General features: G+C 41.2%; 1 protein-coding gene across 3 annotated transcripts in view; it reads right to left on the bottom strand.

Annotated features, from left to right (window-relative positions):
• Nucleotides 1–630: 630 nt before the first annotated feature.
• The window catches only part of LOC140122421 (autoimmune regulator-like), a 36,050-nt gene continuing 17,041 nt past the window's right edge, over nucleotides 631–19,639 (bottom strand). For 2 of the 3 annotated variants that reach the window (XM_072143256.1, XM_072143258.1), the window contains exons 5-15: nucleotides 19,331–19,471; nucleotides 18,779–18,856; nucleotides 14,140–14,238; nucleotides 11,328–11,425; nucleotides 9,741–9,782; nucleotides 9,146–9,261; nucleotides 8,459–8,549; nucleotides 7,980–8,053; nucleotides 7,012–7,510; nucleotides 1,789–1,857; nucleotides 631–748 (exon numbers count right to left, since the gene is read on the bottom strand). In XM_072143256.1, coding sequence (XP_071999357.1) covers nucleotides 713–748; nucleotides 1,789–1,857; nucleotides 7,012–7,510; nucleotides 7,980–8,053; nucleotides 8,459–8,549; nucleotides 9,146–9,261; nucleotides 9,741–9,782; nucleotides 11,328–11,425; nucleotides 14,140–14,238; nucleotides 18,779–18,856; nucleotides 19,331–19,471 — 1,343 coding nt within the window. In that variant the 3' untranslated portion in view covers nucleotides 631–712. Of the gene's footprint in view, nucleotides 749–1,445; nucleotides 1,510–1,788; nucleotides 1,858–7,011; nucleotides 7,511–7,979; nucleotides 8,054–8,458; nucleotides 8,550–9,145; nucleotides 9,262–9,740; nucleotides 9,783–11,327; nucleotides 11,426–14,139; nucleotides 14,239–18,778; nucleotides 18,857–19,330; nucleotides 19,472–19,639 lie in introns of those variants that run through there. The other variant, XM_072143259.1, reaches the window with a different exon arrangement.

Raw genomic sequence — 19,639 nt, 5'->3', positions numbered from 1 at the left:
GTGGTGACCCCAAACCGTGTACAAGAATATTGTATTTGCACCCAAAACGCGATAAAATCGAGGCTCCGATGGCTTTAGGCGACCCCTGTGTTTTGGTCGTTCAACCCCTGCAGGGGGCGTGACCCACAGGTTGAGAACCCCTGATGTAGACCGTGCTCCAGTTTTGATTAATCTGGCGCCCCCGGCACACTCCACAGGCAAACTGCACCTAGCACAGACTGCGATAGTTTTGATAAATGTGGGCCAATGTGTGTGACCAAACTGCTGATATTTAAGCACTGGGCTGATATCAGTAGTTTAGTGACTGCCACGACACAAGAGCCATGACACACTGGGGGAGATTTATCATGGGTTTCTGAGGTAAAACTGTTCTATTTGCCCATAGAAACTAATCAGAGCTCAGCTTTCATTTTATAAACAGCTGTGGGTGCCATAGGCAACTAGAACAGTTCTGCTCTAAGAGACTTATGATAAATCTCCCTCCAGTATGTCTGTCTGTATAAGGGAAAGCACCACACTGATTCTCTGGACATTTCCGCCTCCGTTCCTACTTAGCTTGAGGTTTTCCATATCCCATCCTGGAAAACGTATTTGCATACTTAGCCTGAAGTGTTTTATCAGAAGTGGGTTACTTTATTTAAACATAGGGCAAAACATAACAAGACTTCTAAGAGACGACTGTGATCAAAGCAGGAGACGAGGGTCTGTCCAACTATGTCAATGGACGGGTCATATTCTGGAACGCCCACTGTAAGAAGCAATCAAATGAGCTCTGTCAGAGAAGAGAAATGGCACAGTCATAAAAGCTACAGACCGCACTATATGTACATCTATCTATCTATCTATATACATCTACATCCTTATCTACAAGCCGCACCATATCTATATCTATCTATCTATCTATCTATCTATCTATCTATCTATATACATCTACATCCTTATCTACAAGCCGCACCATATCTATATCTATCTATCTATATACATCTACATCCTTATCTACAAGCCAGACCATATATATATCTATCTATCTATCTATCTATATACATCTACATCCTTATCTACAAGCCGCACCATATCTTTATCTATCTACATCTACATCCTTATCTACAAGCCGCACCATATCTATATCTATCTATCTATCTATCTATATACATCTACATCCTTATCTACAAGCCACACCATATCTATATCTATCTATCTGCATCTATATCCGTATCTACAAGCCACACCATATCTATATCTATCTATGTATATACATCTATATACTCATCTACAAACCGCACCAAATCTATATCTATCAATATACATCTATATCCTTATCTACAAGCCGCACCATATCTACATCTATCTGCATCTATATATCTATATCAATATCTACAAGCCGCACCTGAGGTCCCTAACACTCTCTGCATAGGTATGTACGTGAAGTTATGTATATACCCATGTTGAGCACAGTGGTGTCTGTCTTATAACGGGCACGGCATGGCATCATTTCTGATGTTTTACACCCTGTGATGGAACAGAAAAGCTGAGCTGTCATATGGAACAACAAGCAAAGCGAAATGCATGTTGGTGTCGGCCATTCTGAGCTGAAGGACAGGTCAGTTTCTACTAAGTTTCTGACAGCCTTAATTGTTTTGAGCATATAGAAATAGAATTGCTAAGTAGGTCCACCCACTGGACTCTTAAGAAGAAAATGAGGTTTAAATGAAAAGGCCTCCTGCTTTATGAATTCAACATAGTTTATTAGTATCAATGTATAAACGAATATGACACCATAGTATTTACCTCGGTAATGAGGCATTCCAGCTCATGCCGACTCAATGTCAAGTTGCTGCCAAAAGTATCGGTCACATTCTGAAGACAAATGAACAATCATTAAAAGGATTACATACTATACAGATATTCATGAACTGAAACATGATAAAACATAGGAGAAGATATATCAGAGAATTCTGGAGTCATTTGCACCTGAAATGCGCCACATTTATTGAAGGTTTTAGACCACTTTTACTGGGAAATATGCAAATAATTTTTCCAGAATAGGATAAGGAAAAAATTGCCTAGAAGGCAGCTCTCTTAATTAGCAAACACTTACTTCCTGACCCTAGTCAAAAGCCTCTAACTCCGCTAAATCAGTTCATTACACTTTACTGATGAGGTACAAAGACAGTGAAACAGTGGTGTCTACAGTTGAAAATCTGTTCTTTCTGGAATAGATATACTGGTTTGGTTTTAAACCCATATCATATCATCCTAAAAGACATTCTTGATGTTAAGGGGGTTGCATCTAATCATGTAAAATGTATTAGCATATTTCTTAGACCACTTTTAAACAGTTTTTGGGCTTGTTCAAAAATGGGGATTGGTCTCGGCACAAAGGTGGCAAGATGTTACAGGAATTAGCCCTTGATCTAGAAAATTCAGTCTTTGTGCCAGAAATTTCAATATTGTGATGCAGCAAACTAGACCAACTAATAAGAGGTGCAAAGTAGGACTCCCCAGTCTTATACTGCACCAGATTAATCCTCCAGCATCAGACACAGGGATTCATCTGGTGCAGCAGCGAAGGGTAAATTCTACTCTGCACTGGTCTAATGACCGACACATTAATACATCTCCCCCATTGACCTGAAGCAGTGTTACTCATCATGTGTAGACTGTACTACTGAGTTATTCAAAGTTTGTTGAAGGGTATAATACCAGTCCCTGGACTTGTCATCTGTTATGCTGTAAGTCACTACTGCTCCCATAGGCTTCCAGTAGTCACACATGGAGGCAGGGACTTACAGCATCATAGTGACTATGATTCTGTGAGTCCATACTCTAGGGCAGTGTTCAGTCCTCGATAATGGATGAAATATGGTCTGTATTTCTCAGACCATATTTGTTTGTTCTTAAGTTGAATTTGTATGTAAGTCGAAACTGTATATTTCATAATTGTAGATCCAGACAAAATTATTTTTTGCCCCTGTGACAATTGGAGTTTCAAAATTTTTTGCTGTAATGGGACTAAGGATTATCATGTTGATCATTACAACCTGAGGCTTCACCAGAAGTCACAGTGGGCAGAGGGGTCCGTCTTTAACTAGGGGTCGTCTGTAAGTCGAGAATTCTTAAGTAGGGGACCACCTGTATTCTGTCTAGCTGTTTGCACACCAGATTGACTTTTTACAATGTTAAAATGTACCAAATTTAAACATAACAAAACTATATTAATGTGTTAAGTCAGCATCAATATGCTGCCACCTTATGGTAACAAGGAATCTAAGATTTATTATAGAGTCCTGACATAATGCCACTTTTTGAGACAACGTTCTGTGCTTTATAAAATGAATGAAGAGTATTTTGAACTTACTTTTTATATATGGTGGAAAAGGTACATATACACTCTGATATCCTGTGTTTAATGTTCTCTCTACATTGTGATAATAGTACTGCCCTTTTGTGGTTTTCACACATCTGCCAATCTGACGTTTAGTGTGCAATCTAAGATTCACTTCAAACGCCTTCTGTGGTTTTTTAGTAGCTGAACATTTTTACCATTTGCAATGACACTTCAATTCATCTGCATCAGCACAGTCTTCACTTAAAACATGTATAAATATCATGTATATGTTGCATGAACGCATTGTACATTGTGGGCATGTAAGTAAAGGCTTTGGAAGAATTTCGGTGTCATGACTGTGGGTGGGTACCACTATAGTCAGGGGGGTAACTGTCCACTAGTGGCTGATAAGAACAACTGATCAATGTGGGTACCAAGTATGGGACCCCCATGGTCATTACATGTGAACCAGGGCTGAAGATACAGTCAAGGCCACACATAGTTACCGTAGGTGCTGCAATGCAGTGCCACTGCCCCTTCATCCTGCTGATGAACAGTGTGTTTTAGGTTCAACACCAACCAAGGATACCCTGTCATAAAGACCCCTGAAAATCCCTTTAAAGGGAACCTACCACCCCGATTCTACCTATAAAGGTAGAAGGGGTGGTAGGTGGATGAATGGGACGTGAGGATAGCCCTTTTTGGGCTAATCCTCACGTCCCGGCTATCTTTTAAAAAAGTTTATTGCGGGCATATGGAAATTTATTTATGCGGCTACTGGGGCGTGGAGTAGCCGGACATGAGGCTACTAGTCGCGGCTACTCCACGCCCCAGTAGCCACATTACTCCGCCTACCATTTAATCTTCAGCGCGCAGCTCCTCATAGCTGCGCGCCCTCTTCCGAGTCCCACGGCTACTGCGCATGCGCAGAACCCAGGCCTTTGGCTGCGCAGCCGCGGCTCCGGGGTCAGAGCTACTGCGCATGCGCAGTAGGCCGCAGATGCCGGGGGACTCGGACGAGGGCGCGCAGCTACGAGGAGCTGCGCGCCGAAGATTAAATGGTAGGCGGAGTAATGTGGCTACTGGGGCGTGGAGTAGCCGCGACTAGTAGCCTCATGTCCGGCTACTCCACGCCCCAGTAGCCGCATAAATAAATTTGCATGTGCCCGCAAAAAGGGCTATCCTCACGTCCCATTCATCCACCTACCACCCCTTCTACCTTTATAGGTAGAATCGGGGTGGTAGGTTCCCTTTAAATAGTAGCTTTCAATGACCCCCTATGGTCTAGCTTATTCTGAACTTTAGAAACCAAGTACATTTGTAAGATGTTTCCCAGATGCATCTCAAGAACCATACATTATTATTTAAACATTATTTTTTAATTTCTTTATGTAGCTCTATGTGGGCTTGTTTTATGTGGAACAAGTTATACAGGTGGTCCCAGACTTAAGGACACCCGAAATGCACCAAAAAAAAACACAATGGGGGTCATTTACTAAGGGCCCGATTCGTGTTTTCCCGACGTGTTACCCAAATATTTCCAGGGGGAAATATAAATCGGGGGGCGTGGCCATACGAAAACCCGACGGTTTCAGAGAAACCGCCACATTAAAAAATGGACGTCGGAGTGGACATCATTGCAACTGCCTTAGTGAATCGCAGGAAGACCCGAATCCACCGCAGAGAACGCGCCACTGGATCGCGAATGGACCGGGTAAGTAAATCTGCCCCAATATAACTCAAATGACACTCTAGAAAGCACTACTGTATAATACTGCATTTGTATAATAACAAAGAGACCACAGAGCAGACTACTATACAGTGCTCAAACCAGACAATAATAGTGATGATGGAAATTGTCCCAAGCAGATAATGGAAATGGAGTCCCCCCTAGAGCAGGCTATAATACTGGAGAACCCCCCTCACAGAGCAGACATTTATAATACTGGAGAGACACTAGAGCAGACATATAATAATGGAGACCCCAGAGCAGACTACTATACAGTGCTCAAACCAGACAATAATAGTGATGATGGAAATTGTCCCAAGCAGATAATGGAAATGGAGACCCCCTCCCCCTGAGCAGGCTATAATGCTGGAGAACCCCCCTCACAGAGCAGACATTTATAATACTGGAGAGACACTAGAGCAGACATATAATAATGGAAACCCCCTCACAGAGCAGACTAATATACAGTGCTCAAACCAGACAATAATAATGATGATGGAAATTGTCCTAAGCAGATAATGGGGAAATGGAGACCCCCCTAGAGCAGGCTATAAAGCTGGAGAACCCCCCTCACAGAGCAGGCATTTATAATACTGGAGAGACACTAGAGCAGACATATAATAATGGAGATCCCAGAGCAGACTAATATACAGTGCTCAAACCAGACAATAATAATGATGATGGAAATTGTCCCAAGCAGATAATGGAAATGGAGACCCCCTAGAGCAGGCTATAAAGCTGTAAAACCCCTTCCCCCACAGCAGGCATTTATAATACTGGAGACCCCAGAGCAAACATATAATAATGAAGACCCACAGAGCAGAATAGAATGCTGGAGACACCAGAGCTGGCTACCTTACACCCTAGGTCAGTGATGGCGAACCTATGGCACGGGTGCCAGAGGTGGCACTCGGAGCCCTTTCTGTGGGCACCTGCGCCATCACCCGAACGCAGAGTTCGCCAGACAGGACTCAAGGCCTCATGCAGTCCAAGGCAGCCCAGAACCCTAGAAGGAAGCTACAATGATAATCCGAACGTCTACTCCTTATTTCTACTGTATTGGTGTCCTCAGGTGCCTATACAATTTAAACATGTAACAGAGCAGGGAGTCATAAGTTACTGTTTAAATTGTCGAATCGGCACTTTGCAAAATATATTTGGGTTTCGGTCGTAGTTTGGGCACTCGGCATCTAAAAGGTTTGCCACCTCTGCCCTAGGTTGTGCACCCCTTCCTTAAAGGTACGTATCACTTATTGCCTAGCTTTTATTTGTGAGAGAAATGCACAAAACATCAATTCTTTTGCCAATTTTCTGTATCCCCTGTGCCTCTAAAGCGGTTGTTGGTATTGATATAATATTGTGTGTGTAACATAAAGTTATACAATATTCATATATACCTTCTTATTGATTTCCACACGGTTTTCTAGATCTCTGCTTGCTGTCATTCTACAGTATAGCAAGCTTCATTTTTTACTTCCTGTGGATATAAAGCGGTCCCTGGTCATGTGATGTTACACAGGTGCATGACTCGCTATAGCACACACCTGTCTGTGATTTAACGAGACGTGCACCTGTCTGACATTACATGACCAGGGACCGGTGTTTATCCACTGGAAATAAGCAATGATACTTCCTAGTGACAGCAAGCAGAGATCTAGAGAATCGTGAGGAATATCTACAGAACGTATACTGAAAAATTGTATAACTTTTCATTACAGAAACAATATGAATTATTTGATGAAAGTGGACAACTCCTTTAAAATAATTGAATAAGTTAGTTTTTTTTTCACAGTTCCTGATTCCTGGTTATTTTTGATGGTACATTGTGCTTTGGTATTCTGAACTTTCCACCCACCACATAACATGGCACAAGTTCATGTAATTGTGCTGCTAGAGACTTCATTCATGAAACTGCATCCACAACAGACCAGAATTTTTGGCCAGAGGTACTCACCTTAGCCTCGGTCACTTCTGTCTGTATTATTCCACAACCTGGCACCGCATCTCCTCGAACTGGCACAAATGGAGGACAAGGTTCTGTTCTAGGTTCTAAGGGAGGAGGCCTCTCGGACTGATGAGCACCACCAACCCCAGGACTGGTTTCTTGTAGGAGGCTACCCTCAGCCAGGTGGGACTGAACATTGTTTGGAAGAGGAATCTGAGGCATAACTGCATTGTAGCTTGGAATATGGGATGGATGTGTGAGAACTTTTTGGGAGTTCCTCACTTGATGCCCTATAGGTAGCTGGGCACACATCTGTTGCATAGGAGTCTGAGAAGGGTATGGGTGTGATAGTAATTGGGGACCATTCTGGGGTTTGGGCAATGGTTTATGGGAACTCTGGGCTTGTAGCTGAGAGAAGGTTTGCGGTGTGGGGCATATCCGAGGTTGAGGGATTGGCTGACTGTATATGTGGTGCTGATCACAGGAGAGCTGTGCGTCCTGTATTACACTGCAGAAGAAAAAGACATCATGGTCAGACGACGGGCAGGAATAGGAACTGTCCTATCTTTTATGGTGTAGGTTGCCAGTTCGTTGAGGCAATTTGTTCAACTACCTCAAGACCAAAGCATATGATTGTGTACATGAGGCCAAAGTCATATGACAATAAGCAGAGAATATTCATATTTTAGAGATTGCAGGTCTAATGTCACTCCTATGTCATCTTTCAGTTCACATCAAGCTTGATGTCATAGGCATGGACGTCTGAAGAGACACAATCCCTGCAGCCTCTAAACTTGTCTACTCATCTTAAGTAAAATTTGACTCTTCACGACATTAAATGGTGAGATTTCACATAAAAGAGGGGATTTTAGAAATGACATTTCTTATCCTATCTGATGGGGCTAGTAAATTCTGGTGACAGGTTCCCTTTAAGGTTTCTTTTATTACAGTACTTTCATGCGTTTCCTAATTATTACCTGTATGAACCAAAAGTTTCCGGGAGGACATGACTGTCTGTACTGCTTTCCGTAGCTCTCGTTTCTGTCGGCTCCTGAAAAGATAGAACCAGAATTATACATTTACTTAAGGACACCCGACTTACAGACGACCCCTAGTTACAGACGGACCCCTCTGCCCACTGTGACCTCTGGTGAAGCTCTCTGGACGTTACTATAGTCCCAGACTGTAATGATCAGCTGTAAGGTGTCTATAAAGAAGTTTTATTGCTAATTCTTGGTCCCATTACAGCAAAAAATTTTGAAACTCCAATTGTCATGGGCAAAAATATTTGTGCCTGAAGCTACATTTATAAATTATACAGTTCCAACTTATATACAAATTCAACTTAAGAACAACCCTATGGAACCTATCTTTTACAGTACAGGGACTGCCTGTACTGTAAAAGGCAACATGGATATTCGCTTATAGGAAAGTTATAGAGTCACGTGTCACTTACTGCCACCACTGTAGCATCCTTATCAGTCTGATCCTTTCGTTCATCTGTCAGTGATCCACCTTTCCTGCAGGAGTCACATCTCCATGTCCCACTAAAGAGACAGCAGAAAATAAGAAGATATGTTTGGGGAAATTCTAAGCTACTCATATGAAATGTTTTACAACCTACACATTACATTTCCTAAGGACAGCAAAATCACAAAAATTGCTGCAGTGTTATATAATTTTAGTTGTACTTCTAACCTTGTGGTTAAAATTGCATCAAACATCACATAGATCTGTTGCAGTTTTGCTCATATTTTCATGTGTATAAATGGGCATAAGAACCACTTCAGAAATTAGTTCTTTCCTTCCACAACTTTACTGTCTAAAAACACCTTGAAAGGAACCTTCAGAAACCTTATGTGAGTTAATCATATCTAAATTATATGTGTGTATATACCCCAAGGCTAAAAGTAGACAAACAGGTTTCACGGACTGACTGACTGCGCAGTGGACAGGACTCTGCGCATCATAATTATATCTGATACAAGAAGTCCCTTTTTTCCCCTTTTGAATCAGCAGCGCAGGGCTGTGCTCCTGTTTACAGCAGGGAAGAAGGGACTCCCTAAATCATATATCACTATGATGTTCAGAGTCCCATTCCCAACAGTCATCTGTTTAAGCCCTAAGACACAGAATCACATACCGTGGTATATAATTGAGTGGAGGCACAAGACATGTTAGGTGAAAAGACCGAGGACATCCATCACAGCATAATAACTCGCCACCATCTCGACACACCGTGCACTCATCATCATTACTCTGGAAGATGCAACAGCAGAGATCAGTAGTAATAGAAGTACATATTTACAGGCGGTCCCCTACTTAAGAACACCCGACTTACAGACGACCCCTAGTTACAAATGGACCACTTGATGTTGGTAATTTACTGTACTTTAGCCCTAGGCTACAATAAACAGCTGTAACAGTTATCACAGGTGTCTGTAATGAAGCTTTATTGGTAATCCTGGTTCTTATGACAACCCAACATTTTTAAAAAACCAATAGTCACAGAGACAAAAAAAATTTGTCTGGGTTACAATGATAAAGTATACAGTTCCGACTTGCATACAAATTCAACTTAAGAACAAACGTCCAGAACCTATCTTTTACGTAACCCGGGGACTGCCTGTATATATATATATACACCATACTACAAAGCAGGTCAGTAACCGGCACTACTGGAAGTGTCCAATCTGAATTTTCTCATATGACTCAAGCATGATAAAAGTTACACAGACCTGATGATGTGACGGCTCTGAAGTAGGAGCATTAATGCCAGTCTGAAAAAATGTTAAGAAGTAAGAGGATTAATTTTCAATTGTTTTCTGTTTATAATGATCTCAATCAATACAATAAAGTCCAGTTTTTGACAAATACTAGACAAAAGGAAAACTGGAATTTTGTAGAAGAATTGAAATTATACTGCATTTTTAATGATAGGCTATTATGTAAAGTGTGTGCGTAAGAATTTTTTTAAACTGTACTATATAGTGAATTTTCTGTTAAGAAGTCCAGACACAATCCTTACTGTATAACTCCATGGTTACGCTGCAGTTACAATATCATTTCTTTGCAGTTCTGCCATGAAATTTCAGGAATCTTGTAAAAACTGCAACAGCAAAGACTTCAACATGAAAACACAGCCTAATGTGTGTATTACACCTGCAAACGTGATCCCTTGTTTGCGACCTGTTGTGGCCAGGTGGACAATGGCAGGTGGGCATTGCTTTCCCCACTTATGTCTACAGGAAAGCATTGACCATGCTACAATCAGGGAAGGAATAAGACCTATGTACAATAGAAGTCAATGGGGAAAGTGAATTAGCTGGCGTTTTTGCAGTTGGCTCTCGGGCCCCATTGCCATGTGTATGTATGTGGCCCTTGAGTGAGTTTGGTGGAAAATCGGGCCAAATATCAGGGCAAAATCCGCCAATTCCTTTAGGGTAAGGACAAATGTTTAGATTATTTTAAATAAATCTACCACTTATAAAAAGTAAAAAACACATACTCACCTACTCTCCTCTTCATCCTGATCCCAGCGCTTGTCTTGGCTAATCTTGACACAACAGGCTCCTTGCACTTCGGGCTGCTAATTATTCACGCCTCCTGTGTGATAGATGCCTCCTTCTCCCATGTTGGAGAGGGAGGTGACTTCACGCTGGAGGTGTGAATAATTAGCAGCACGGAGCACTGGACATCAACTTGACTCTGTGCTGATTTTTATAAGTCTCTTTTTTAGGTGATCCCAGATTGTCAAGATTAGTGAAGACAAGCACTGGGATGGAGTGTAGGTTACTATGGGTAGGTGTTTTTTTTTAACTTTTTTTAAGTGGTAGCTTTCCTTTCAAATTTTGAAAGCTGAAACTACAGTAAGCGTGCAAAACCCCAAGTATGAAACTCAGGTTTACTTGACCTTAAAAATCATAAGATATGTGCACATCATTGTGGGGGTCATATCGTTGCTTTTACTTTTTTCTTTGCTCTTATAGTTGCGACTTTTCCAATTGTCTAGCCACGTTAGCAACGGCAGAATTTTTCAGTGTTGCACCTGATATACCTATAAAGTCCAGACGTGGACTTATATAAAAAAAAGGATGCAATTTTGGCACCAATCGCGGTAAAATGGCACATTTATATCACAAATAAACTCCAGTCCCGAGTATTGGGGAATAATTAGCAACTTTTGTGTAATTTTAAAACAATAAATAAGGTACAGAATACAACAGACATGATATATCTAAAATAAATAAAACCCAGTCCAAAAACCCAGCAAAAAAAAAGACACACATAAATGTCCTGACTAAATGACCCCTACGTGTACTTACATGACTGATTGATAACTTTGGACGTATAGTCAATTTTAGGGGTTGGTTTTGATTGCATTCTGTGCTTTCCATCTCTTTATCCTTCTGTTTAGACTTGTCTGTAAAATGAATTTACTAGAAAATATATATAACACCGGCACTACACACACATTTTTATAGTTCTTCAATAAGATGCAGATCACTTCTTATATAGGCAGGGCCACTGTGCACTGCCTATATACTTGCCTATATCTGTAGTACCATGCACTGTCTCTATATAATGCTACAGAAGTAATATAAGTGTCTTTACTGTATATAAGGCTATAGAATTAGTACAGCACAGTGTCTATGTACAGGGATATATAAACACACAGCAGTGAGCACCTGCATGCTGTACACAAACAGTGTGTATCGGAAAGAGGTGAGTATATGCTGTTTGTTATTTTCAGACCTCCCCGGGAACATAGTAAAAAACCCTGGACAAAATAATTATCATAACATATTAATAGGAGACAGGATAGATTTTATTTCTCGAAAGATCCCTTTAATATTTTCAACAACCTTGGCCGCCAGTGTTGCTCACTTTACATTAACCTCTTTATTGCCCTAGACACTTAAAAATATTGAAATTTATAATATATATTTATAATTTTACTTCCCTAGATCACAAGGGAGCCCAAATTGCGACAAACAACCCAACATGAAAAACGGGGTATACCAGGAATATACACTCACCGGCCACTTTATTAGGTACACCTGTCCTACTGCTCGTTAACACTTAATTTCTAATCAGCCAATCACATGGTGGCAACTCAGTGCATTTAGGCATGTAGACATGGTCAAGACAATCTCCTGCAGTTCAAACCGAGCATCAGTATGGGGAAGAAAGGTGATTTGAGCGCCTTTGAACGTGGCATGGTTGTTGGTGCCAGAAGGGCTGGTCTGAGTATTTCAGAAACTGCTGATCTACTGGGATTTTCACGCACAACCATCTCTAGGGTTTACAGAGAATGGGTCGAAAAAGAAAAAACATCCAGTGAGCGGCAGTTCTGTGGGCGGAAATGCCTTGTTGATGCCAGAGGTCAGAGGAGAATGGGCAGACTGGTTCGAGCTGATAGAAAGGCAACAGTGACTCAAATCACCACCCGTTACAACCAAGGTAGGCAGAAGAGCATCTCTGAACGCACAGTACGTCAAACTTTGAGGCAGATGGGCTACAGCAGCAGAAGACCACACCGGGTGCCACTCTTTTCAGCTAAGAACAGGAAACTGAGGCTACAATTTTCACAAGCTCATCGAAATTGGACAGTAGAAGATTGGAAAAACGTTGCCTGGTTTGATGAGTCTCGATTTCTGCTGCGACATTCGGATGGTAGGGTCAGAATTTGGCGTCAACAACATGAAAGCATGGATCCATCCTGCCTTGTATCAACGGTTCAGGCTGGTGGTGGTGGTGGTGTCATGGTATGGGGAATATTTTCTTGGCACTCTTTGGGCCCCTTGGTACCAATTGAGCATCGTTGCAACGCCACAGCCTACCTGAGTATTGTTGCTGACAATCCCTTTATGACCACAATGTACCCAACATCTGATGGCTACTTTCAGCAGGATAATGCGCCATGTCATAAAGCTGGAATCATCTCAGACTGGTTTCTTGAACATGACAATGAGTTCACTGTACTCAAATGGCCTCCACAGTCACCAGATCTCAATCCAATAGAGCATCTTTGGGATGTGGTGGAACGGGAGATTCGCATCATGGATGTGCAGCCGACAAATCTGCGGCAACTGTGTGATGCCATCATGTCAATATGGACCAAAATCTCTGAGGAATGCTTTCAGCACCTTGTTGAATCTATGCCACAAAGAATTGAGGCAGTTCTGAAGGCATGGTGTACCTAATAAAGTGGCCGGTGAGTGTAAACTTCTGATACAAAAACCCATAATGCTGTAAATAAATGGATGCAACAAAACTCAATGCCATTAATTATAAAATGCTTAAATAGTTTGCTTTGATGATTCACAAAATTTTATGAGCTTTCTAAAGTGGGCAGAGTTATCTGCAAGGTGGCCATCATCTATAACTACAACTCCCATGATCTTGCAGCTCTCAGCAACAGATCCTCCCTCTCAGGCTCTGCCCCCAATCATGATGTACCAGACTGTCCTGCTCTGTTACCATAGTAATGATGTGTAACTGCCATCACTGCACATCACCTCACTGAGATGATGTCATACCACAACACTGGACATACTGGATGCACTGCAACCAACCGACTGCAGCCAAACGTAGAGGTGATCACATGACCTGCCCAGGCAGGTGCAGGACATGTGATGTGGACATGTGACCAGCGGCCATCTTCTGTCCTGTGTCTCCTCTACAAAGCCCCAGGACTGATGAAAGGGCCAGTAGCAATTTAATTCTCCATCCTTCTGTATGTCCACAACATTTTGCTGCTAAGGGGAGCAAAATATTAAATAATAACTAATTACATATTCACTTATATTTTATTGACCCATTTGAATATAAATTATGCTTATTCCCGGAATACCCCTTTCACACTTTCCCCTTCCCTAGGCCATGATTTGATGTGGTTCAGTATTGTCTATTTTTGACAGTAAAAAGTTCATACTATCTACATAGGCTGAGAGGGAACATTGCTAGGAATTCAGCTGAATGTGTTGGAAGGGCCAATTTTGGGATCTCCACATGGATGAATAATCAAAAAAATGTATTTTATTTATATATATTTTTTCCATTCATTTCATCCTTTCTTAGAAATCCACAGAAGAGCAAAATAAATTAGACGCTGTAGAAAATTTCCTGTCCTACCCGGGTTGGTCTTCTTATCTGTTGTCACTGGTTTGCTTACGGTGAAGACAGAGACTTTCCCCTCAGCGTCACTCACAGAGGTCGGAAGTTTTTGTGGAGCTTGGAATAAAATAGAACAAAGTCAAATGTATAGTAACAGTATGTACAATATATCGCTGCCATAAAAGTGGCTTATTAGAGCAACCCCCTCACCTGACAGCCAGCAACAGGGGTACATGTCCTGTTTTTAACCCTATCTAGATAAGTCGCTGCCTTGGGGAGCACATCATTGGGATTCATAGAATAACAAAAATAGAAACTTAGCTGGATTGCCCTACATCAGGAAATCCACAATGGATTAGTTGTGCCCCAACTTTTCCAACTTCATAGTACATGGCACAGAATATGAAATTGTGCCACTAGAACGTATAATTTGTCACACAGATAACAAGCTCCTACACAGCTCTGTATATGGAAATATAAAAAAGAAATGGCTTGTGGAAGGAGGGGAGTGAAAAACCGAAACAAGAAATCCTAAAAAAAAACTTGGGCTTCAATGGGTCAAATAAAGAAAAAGGAAAGGGGAAAAAGAAGAACATGGGAACATCTCCACAAAGTTTACTATTTTCATCTGCACTATTCATTTATACAGTTAAGGGTACATTCACACAGTAGTATGCCCCCGCCCGCTGTGCGCTGGAGAGGAGGTGACCTCCTCCATAGAGAAAAGTGGGGCACAGCCGCACACACACGGAACGATAGAGCATGCGCTATCTTTTCCCCATGTACTGCACAGAACAGTACCGCCGCTGGGCTGCCATTGCCGTCTATGGGGACTTATTGGGGCAGATTTACTTACCCGATCCGTTCGCGATCCAGCGGCGCGTTCTTTGCGGTGGATTCGGGTCCGGCCTGGATTCACTAAGGTAGTTCCTCCGCCGTCCACCAGGTGGTGCTGCTGCGCTGCAGTTCCCCGGAGGCGCGCTGGAATGCCCTGAAATTCACCAGCCTATACCTGGTGAAGGTAAGTGTAATTTTCGCAACACATTTTTTGTCTTAAATGCGGCGGTTTTTCCGAATCCGTCGGGTTTTCGTTCGGCCACGCCCCCCGATTTCCGTCGCGTGCATGCCAGCGCCGATGCGCCACAATCCGATCGCGTGCGCCAAAATCCCGGGGCAATTCAGGTACAATCGGCACAAATCGGAAATATTCGGGTAACACGTCGGGAAAACGCGAATCGGGTCCTTAGTAAATGACCCCCATTGTGTCCAATTGTTGGATTCACAATTTTGGACATGTTGCTAAAACAAACAAGCCCTAATCCTCCTGTAACAAATTTCTTTTTACCCCATTTGAGTTTCTATTTTTTTTGCTGTATTGGACCAAGGATTATCTATAAACTTCATTACAGACACTTTACATCTGATCATTGCAGCCTGGGACTATAGTAACATCCAGAGAACTGCACCAGAGGTCACAGGGGGTAGAGAAGTCCGACTATAACTAGGGGACGTCTGTAAGTCGGGTGTCCTTAAGTAAGGGACCGCCTGTAATACTTTCTGAATTCACCCAAGTATCATGGGAAACAATCATACTTGCAAATTCATCTCCTAAACTCTGTCTTGCTTCCATTATGTGTTAAGAGGAACTACTATACATATAGAGACTATAAATCCTTTAAGCCATCAGCCAACATGACGTCATGATTCTGTAAAATAGTTTTGACTGTAACTTCCCTATAAAGGTTTTGGTCTAAAAATGCAGAAGCTAGGAAAAAATAGCATCCAAGAACTTTCCCGTTACACCAGATATTTTGCCAACAAAGTGAAAAAATGTACATAAATACAATTTTTTTTGCACAATGTCCCACATTTATTAAAGCCCCAGCGCCAGTTTTTTGTCTGACTTTACACATTCTTTTTAGTGCAAACTGCTTACACATGTATTTATAAAGTGTATGCGACGCAATTGTGTCCTGGCTTGACTATATCCGAAGCGACACAGAATTCTGCACTGAAAGCAGCGTTCTGGTGGACAGTTGGACTGTGCAGCACATTTATCATGCAGTGTCAAACAGAATTGTGTCGCACGCTTTGCGTTAAAGGTGCACCAAGTTGGTGCCCTCTGTCAGAGCAGTTCAGAGGGTGCCAGATTCATAGTGGTGATCACATGACCTGCTTAGTAAGGTGCAGGACATGTGATGTGGACATGTGACTGGCAGCCATCTTCTGTCCTGTGTCTCAACCACAGGGACAAAGTCACAGGACTGATTAAAGAGCCAGTAGCAATTTAATTCTCCACCTTTGTCTATGTCCACAACATTTCTCTGCTGAGGGGAGCAACATTTTAAATAACAACTAATTACATATTAGCTTATATTTTACTATTTTAATGACCCATTTGAATATGAATTATGATTATTTCCGGAATACCCCTTTAACCCCTTAGCGCTCCGCGCCGTAGCTGTACTGCGCAGCTTCCGACGATTAGCGCTCAGCGCAGTACAGCTACGGCGCAGAGCCGATGCTGGTTCAGCGCTGCATAGCAGCCGAACCGGCATCGTTAGCCGGGGGGTTTCAGCGGTAATTTAACATGCCTTCTGGGGGTCTTTGCCCCACGATCGCCCCCCCCGCACCGTTTTCGGGGGGGGCGATCGCTGTTTTGGCTCCTCTGGGGTCTGATCGGGACCCCAGAGAAGCCTGGAGGGTTTACCTTTAAGATGGCGTCTGTGACGTCATCTTAAAGGCAAAGTGTCAGCCTATGCATCTGCATAGGCTGGCACTCATAATACCCTGCAATACATTAGTATTGCAGAGTATTATCAAGAACAAGCAATCAGATGATTGCTTGTTCATATCCCATGGTGGATCATGTAAAAAATGTACAAAATAATGTTTTTCAATAAAAAATACTTTATAAATCACTAAAAATGCCCATAAGCCCCAAAACATATAAAGAGACATATAACGCTCAAAAAAGTCTAAATCATAACACAAACCCCACATATATAGTATCATCGCGTCCGTAACAATCCATAGAATAAAACTAAATAACTATTGAACCCATATGATGAACGCCGTAAAAAAAAACGTCAAAAACCCACCAAAAATGATTTTTACCTATTATATCCCACTAAAAATGCAATAAAAAGTGATCAACAAAACATATGTACTCCAGAATGATATTGTTGCAAAGAAAAACATGTCCTGCAAAAAACAAGCCATCAACCAGCTCTGTAGCCAAAAACGTAACAATGTTATGCCACTTGGAAGACAGCGATGCAAAAATGATAGATTTTTCCCCACATTAGGGTTTTATTTGGCAAATTTAGTAAAACATAAGAAAAAATATTCATGTCTGGTATCCCCGTAATCGTATCGACCCATAGAAGAAAGATAACAGGATTATTAGGCTATACGGTGAACACGAAAAAAAAAAAAAGTAAAAAATCCAGTACAGAATTGATGCTTTTCTACTCATGACCTCAAAAAAAAGTTCCAAAATTTTCAACAATAGGTGATACCAACCCCAAAATGGTAACACTGGAAAAAGCATCTCGTCCCGCAAAAAAAATGGCCCAAATAACGGAAAAGCGAACATTTTATAGCCTTCAAAAGGGGGCAACCAGAAAACTAAAATCCTGGCAGCTGCAGGGCGCTCCTTCCCTTCTGCGCCTCGCTGTGCCCCCATAACACAAGTAATGTCCACATGTGGGGGGTCGCTGCACTCAGGGGAAATTGTAGAACAAATTTTATGGTGAGTTTTCTCTTTTTATCTTTTGGAAATGTGTAAATTTTAGGGCTAAATGAACGTATAACCGACAAAATTTGACCATTCTAAATTTCACCGCCATTTTGATTCAATTACTATGAAGATCTCAAGGGGTTAACAATCTTTGTAAATGCTGTTTCTGATAGTTTGAGGGGTGCAGATTTAAAAATGGGTTGGTTATATAGGGGGTTTTGTTGCTAAATATGTAAAATTTGATTTCAAACAGTATTTATCCCCAAAATAGTCAATTCCGAAAATACGGAAAATCGCTATTCGATTTGTAAGCCGCGTGACGTCAAAATAAATTATCCAAACATTTCAAAAATTATGAAAATGAAAAGTAGACAAATGGGAAATGTTATTCTGCAAGTTATTTAGGTGGTAAATCTATCTGCCTGAAAACGCGGTGATTTTGAATTTCGAAAATGGCAAATTTTTCTAAAAATTCATCATTTTTTTCTTTTTTTTGTAAATAAACGCAAAACTTATCAGCCAAAATTTACCACTAAAATGAAGTACAACATGTGGGGAAAAAACAATCTCAGAATCGCTTTGATAAGTAAAAGTGTTCAAAAGTTATTACCACAGGAAGAGACACTGGTCAAATTTTAAAAAAAAGTTGCGAGCCTTAACCTGCAAACCGGCTGCGTCCTTAAGGGGTTAACTGGCCTAAGTGGTGTACATATTGGAGAAAGGATAACATGCTCCATAAGGTATGAACACTGCGTTAATGGGGTAATTTGTGATGGCAAGTTCCCTTTAACACGCTTTAACAGCTTTTGTTTCATACCATCACTGCCTTTAACCTACTTTTTGATGGTCTCGGGTGACACCAATGGCACTTTAAAATAAACAACAAAAATGATCTTATAGTTCCCATTGACATACAGTTAACTTGTAGAACTTGTGAAGGATGTTTTTCCATTTTCTCTGTTTTACGAGGCGGCTTTGTTTTAAGTGGTGGACCTGTTGGAGCAAAATATTACAAAGACAAAGAATTAATAACAGTAATGATAATGTATGTAAGACACAATGCAGGATGGGTTAAGAGTACATCCACCTTGTATTTGTATTTGAGGTATGTGTTGGGAAGGCTCTCTACATATAAGTCATGTATCCACTGACAACCGAGAGCTGTTATGGTTATCAGTTGTGGTGTGAATGCACCCATAGGTGCTACTAGACAGTGTGATTAAAACATCATCAAAAATTGAATTAAAAAATTATTAAATATATTTAGTTAACACATATGACCTGTATAAAAAAAGGTTACAAATTAGCATTTTTTTCTGATGCATTTGATTACATATGCTTTTTTATAGCTTTTTTATGAACACCAATCCAATCAGATTTGTGTAAACAATGATACTCTTTGCGAGTCCTGGCATAGTAGCAAAAATAGTTGTCAAAAATGTGTGATAGACTTTCTAGTCATCTTACCAGTGCCAAAAAGTTGTTCTGTGTCTCCTGATGGGTCCTTCTGCCCTCCAGCTTTTCGCTTCTTCTGCAACTTTTTATGGTCTGAGTGTTTGGCGGCAGAAGTTGAGTGTCGGGCTTTGTGATGAGAAAAGTTTATTGATGCTAAAAAAAAAAAAAATAAATAGCTTCATCCATCTTGCTATTTGTTGTAATAATCATCTCGTTTTTATAGAGCTGGTGGAACTCCCAATTTCCATTGTTTTGGGTGATACATGACTCAGCATTGTTGATGGTGATCTAGGCATAAGAGCCCAAATCCTTATCTTTCCA

Source organism: Engystomops pustulosus, chromosome 3, assembly GCF_040894005.1.
Source record: "Engystomops pustulosus chromosome 3, aEngPut4.maternal, whole genome shotgun sequence".
Taxonomy (NCBI): domain Eukaryota; kingdom Metazoa; phylum Chordata; class Amphibia; order Anura; family Leptodactylidae; genus Engystomops; species Engystomops pustulosus.
The sequence above is the reverse complement of the archived record's forward strand: the minus strand, read 5'-3'. Positions and strand labels throughout refer to the sequence as shown.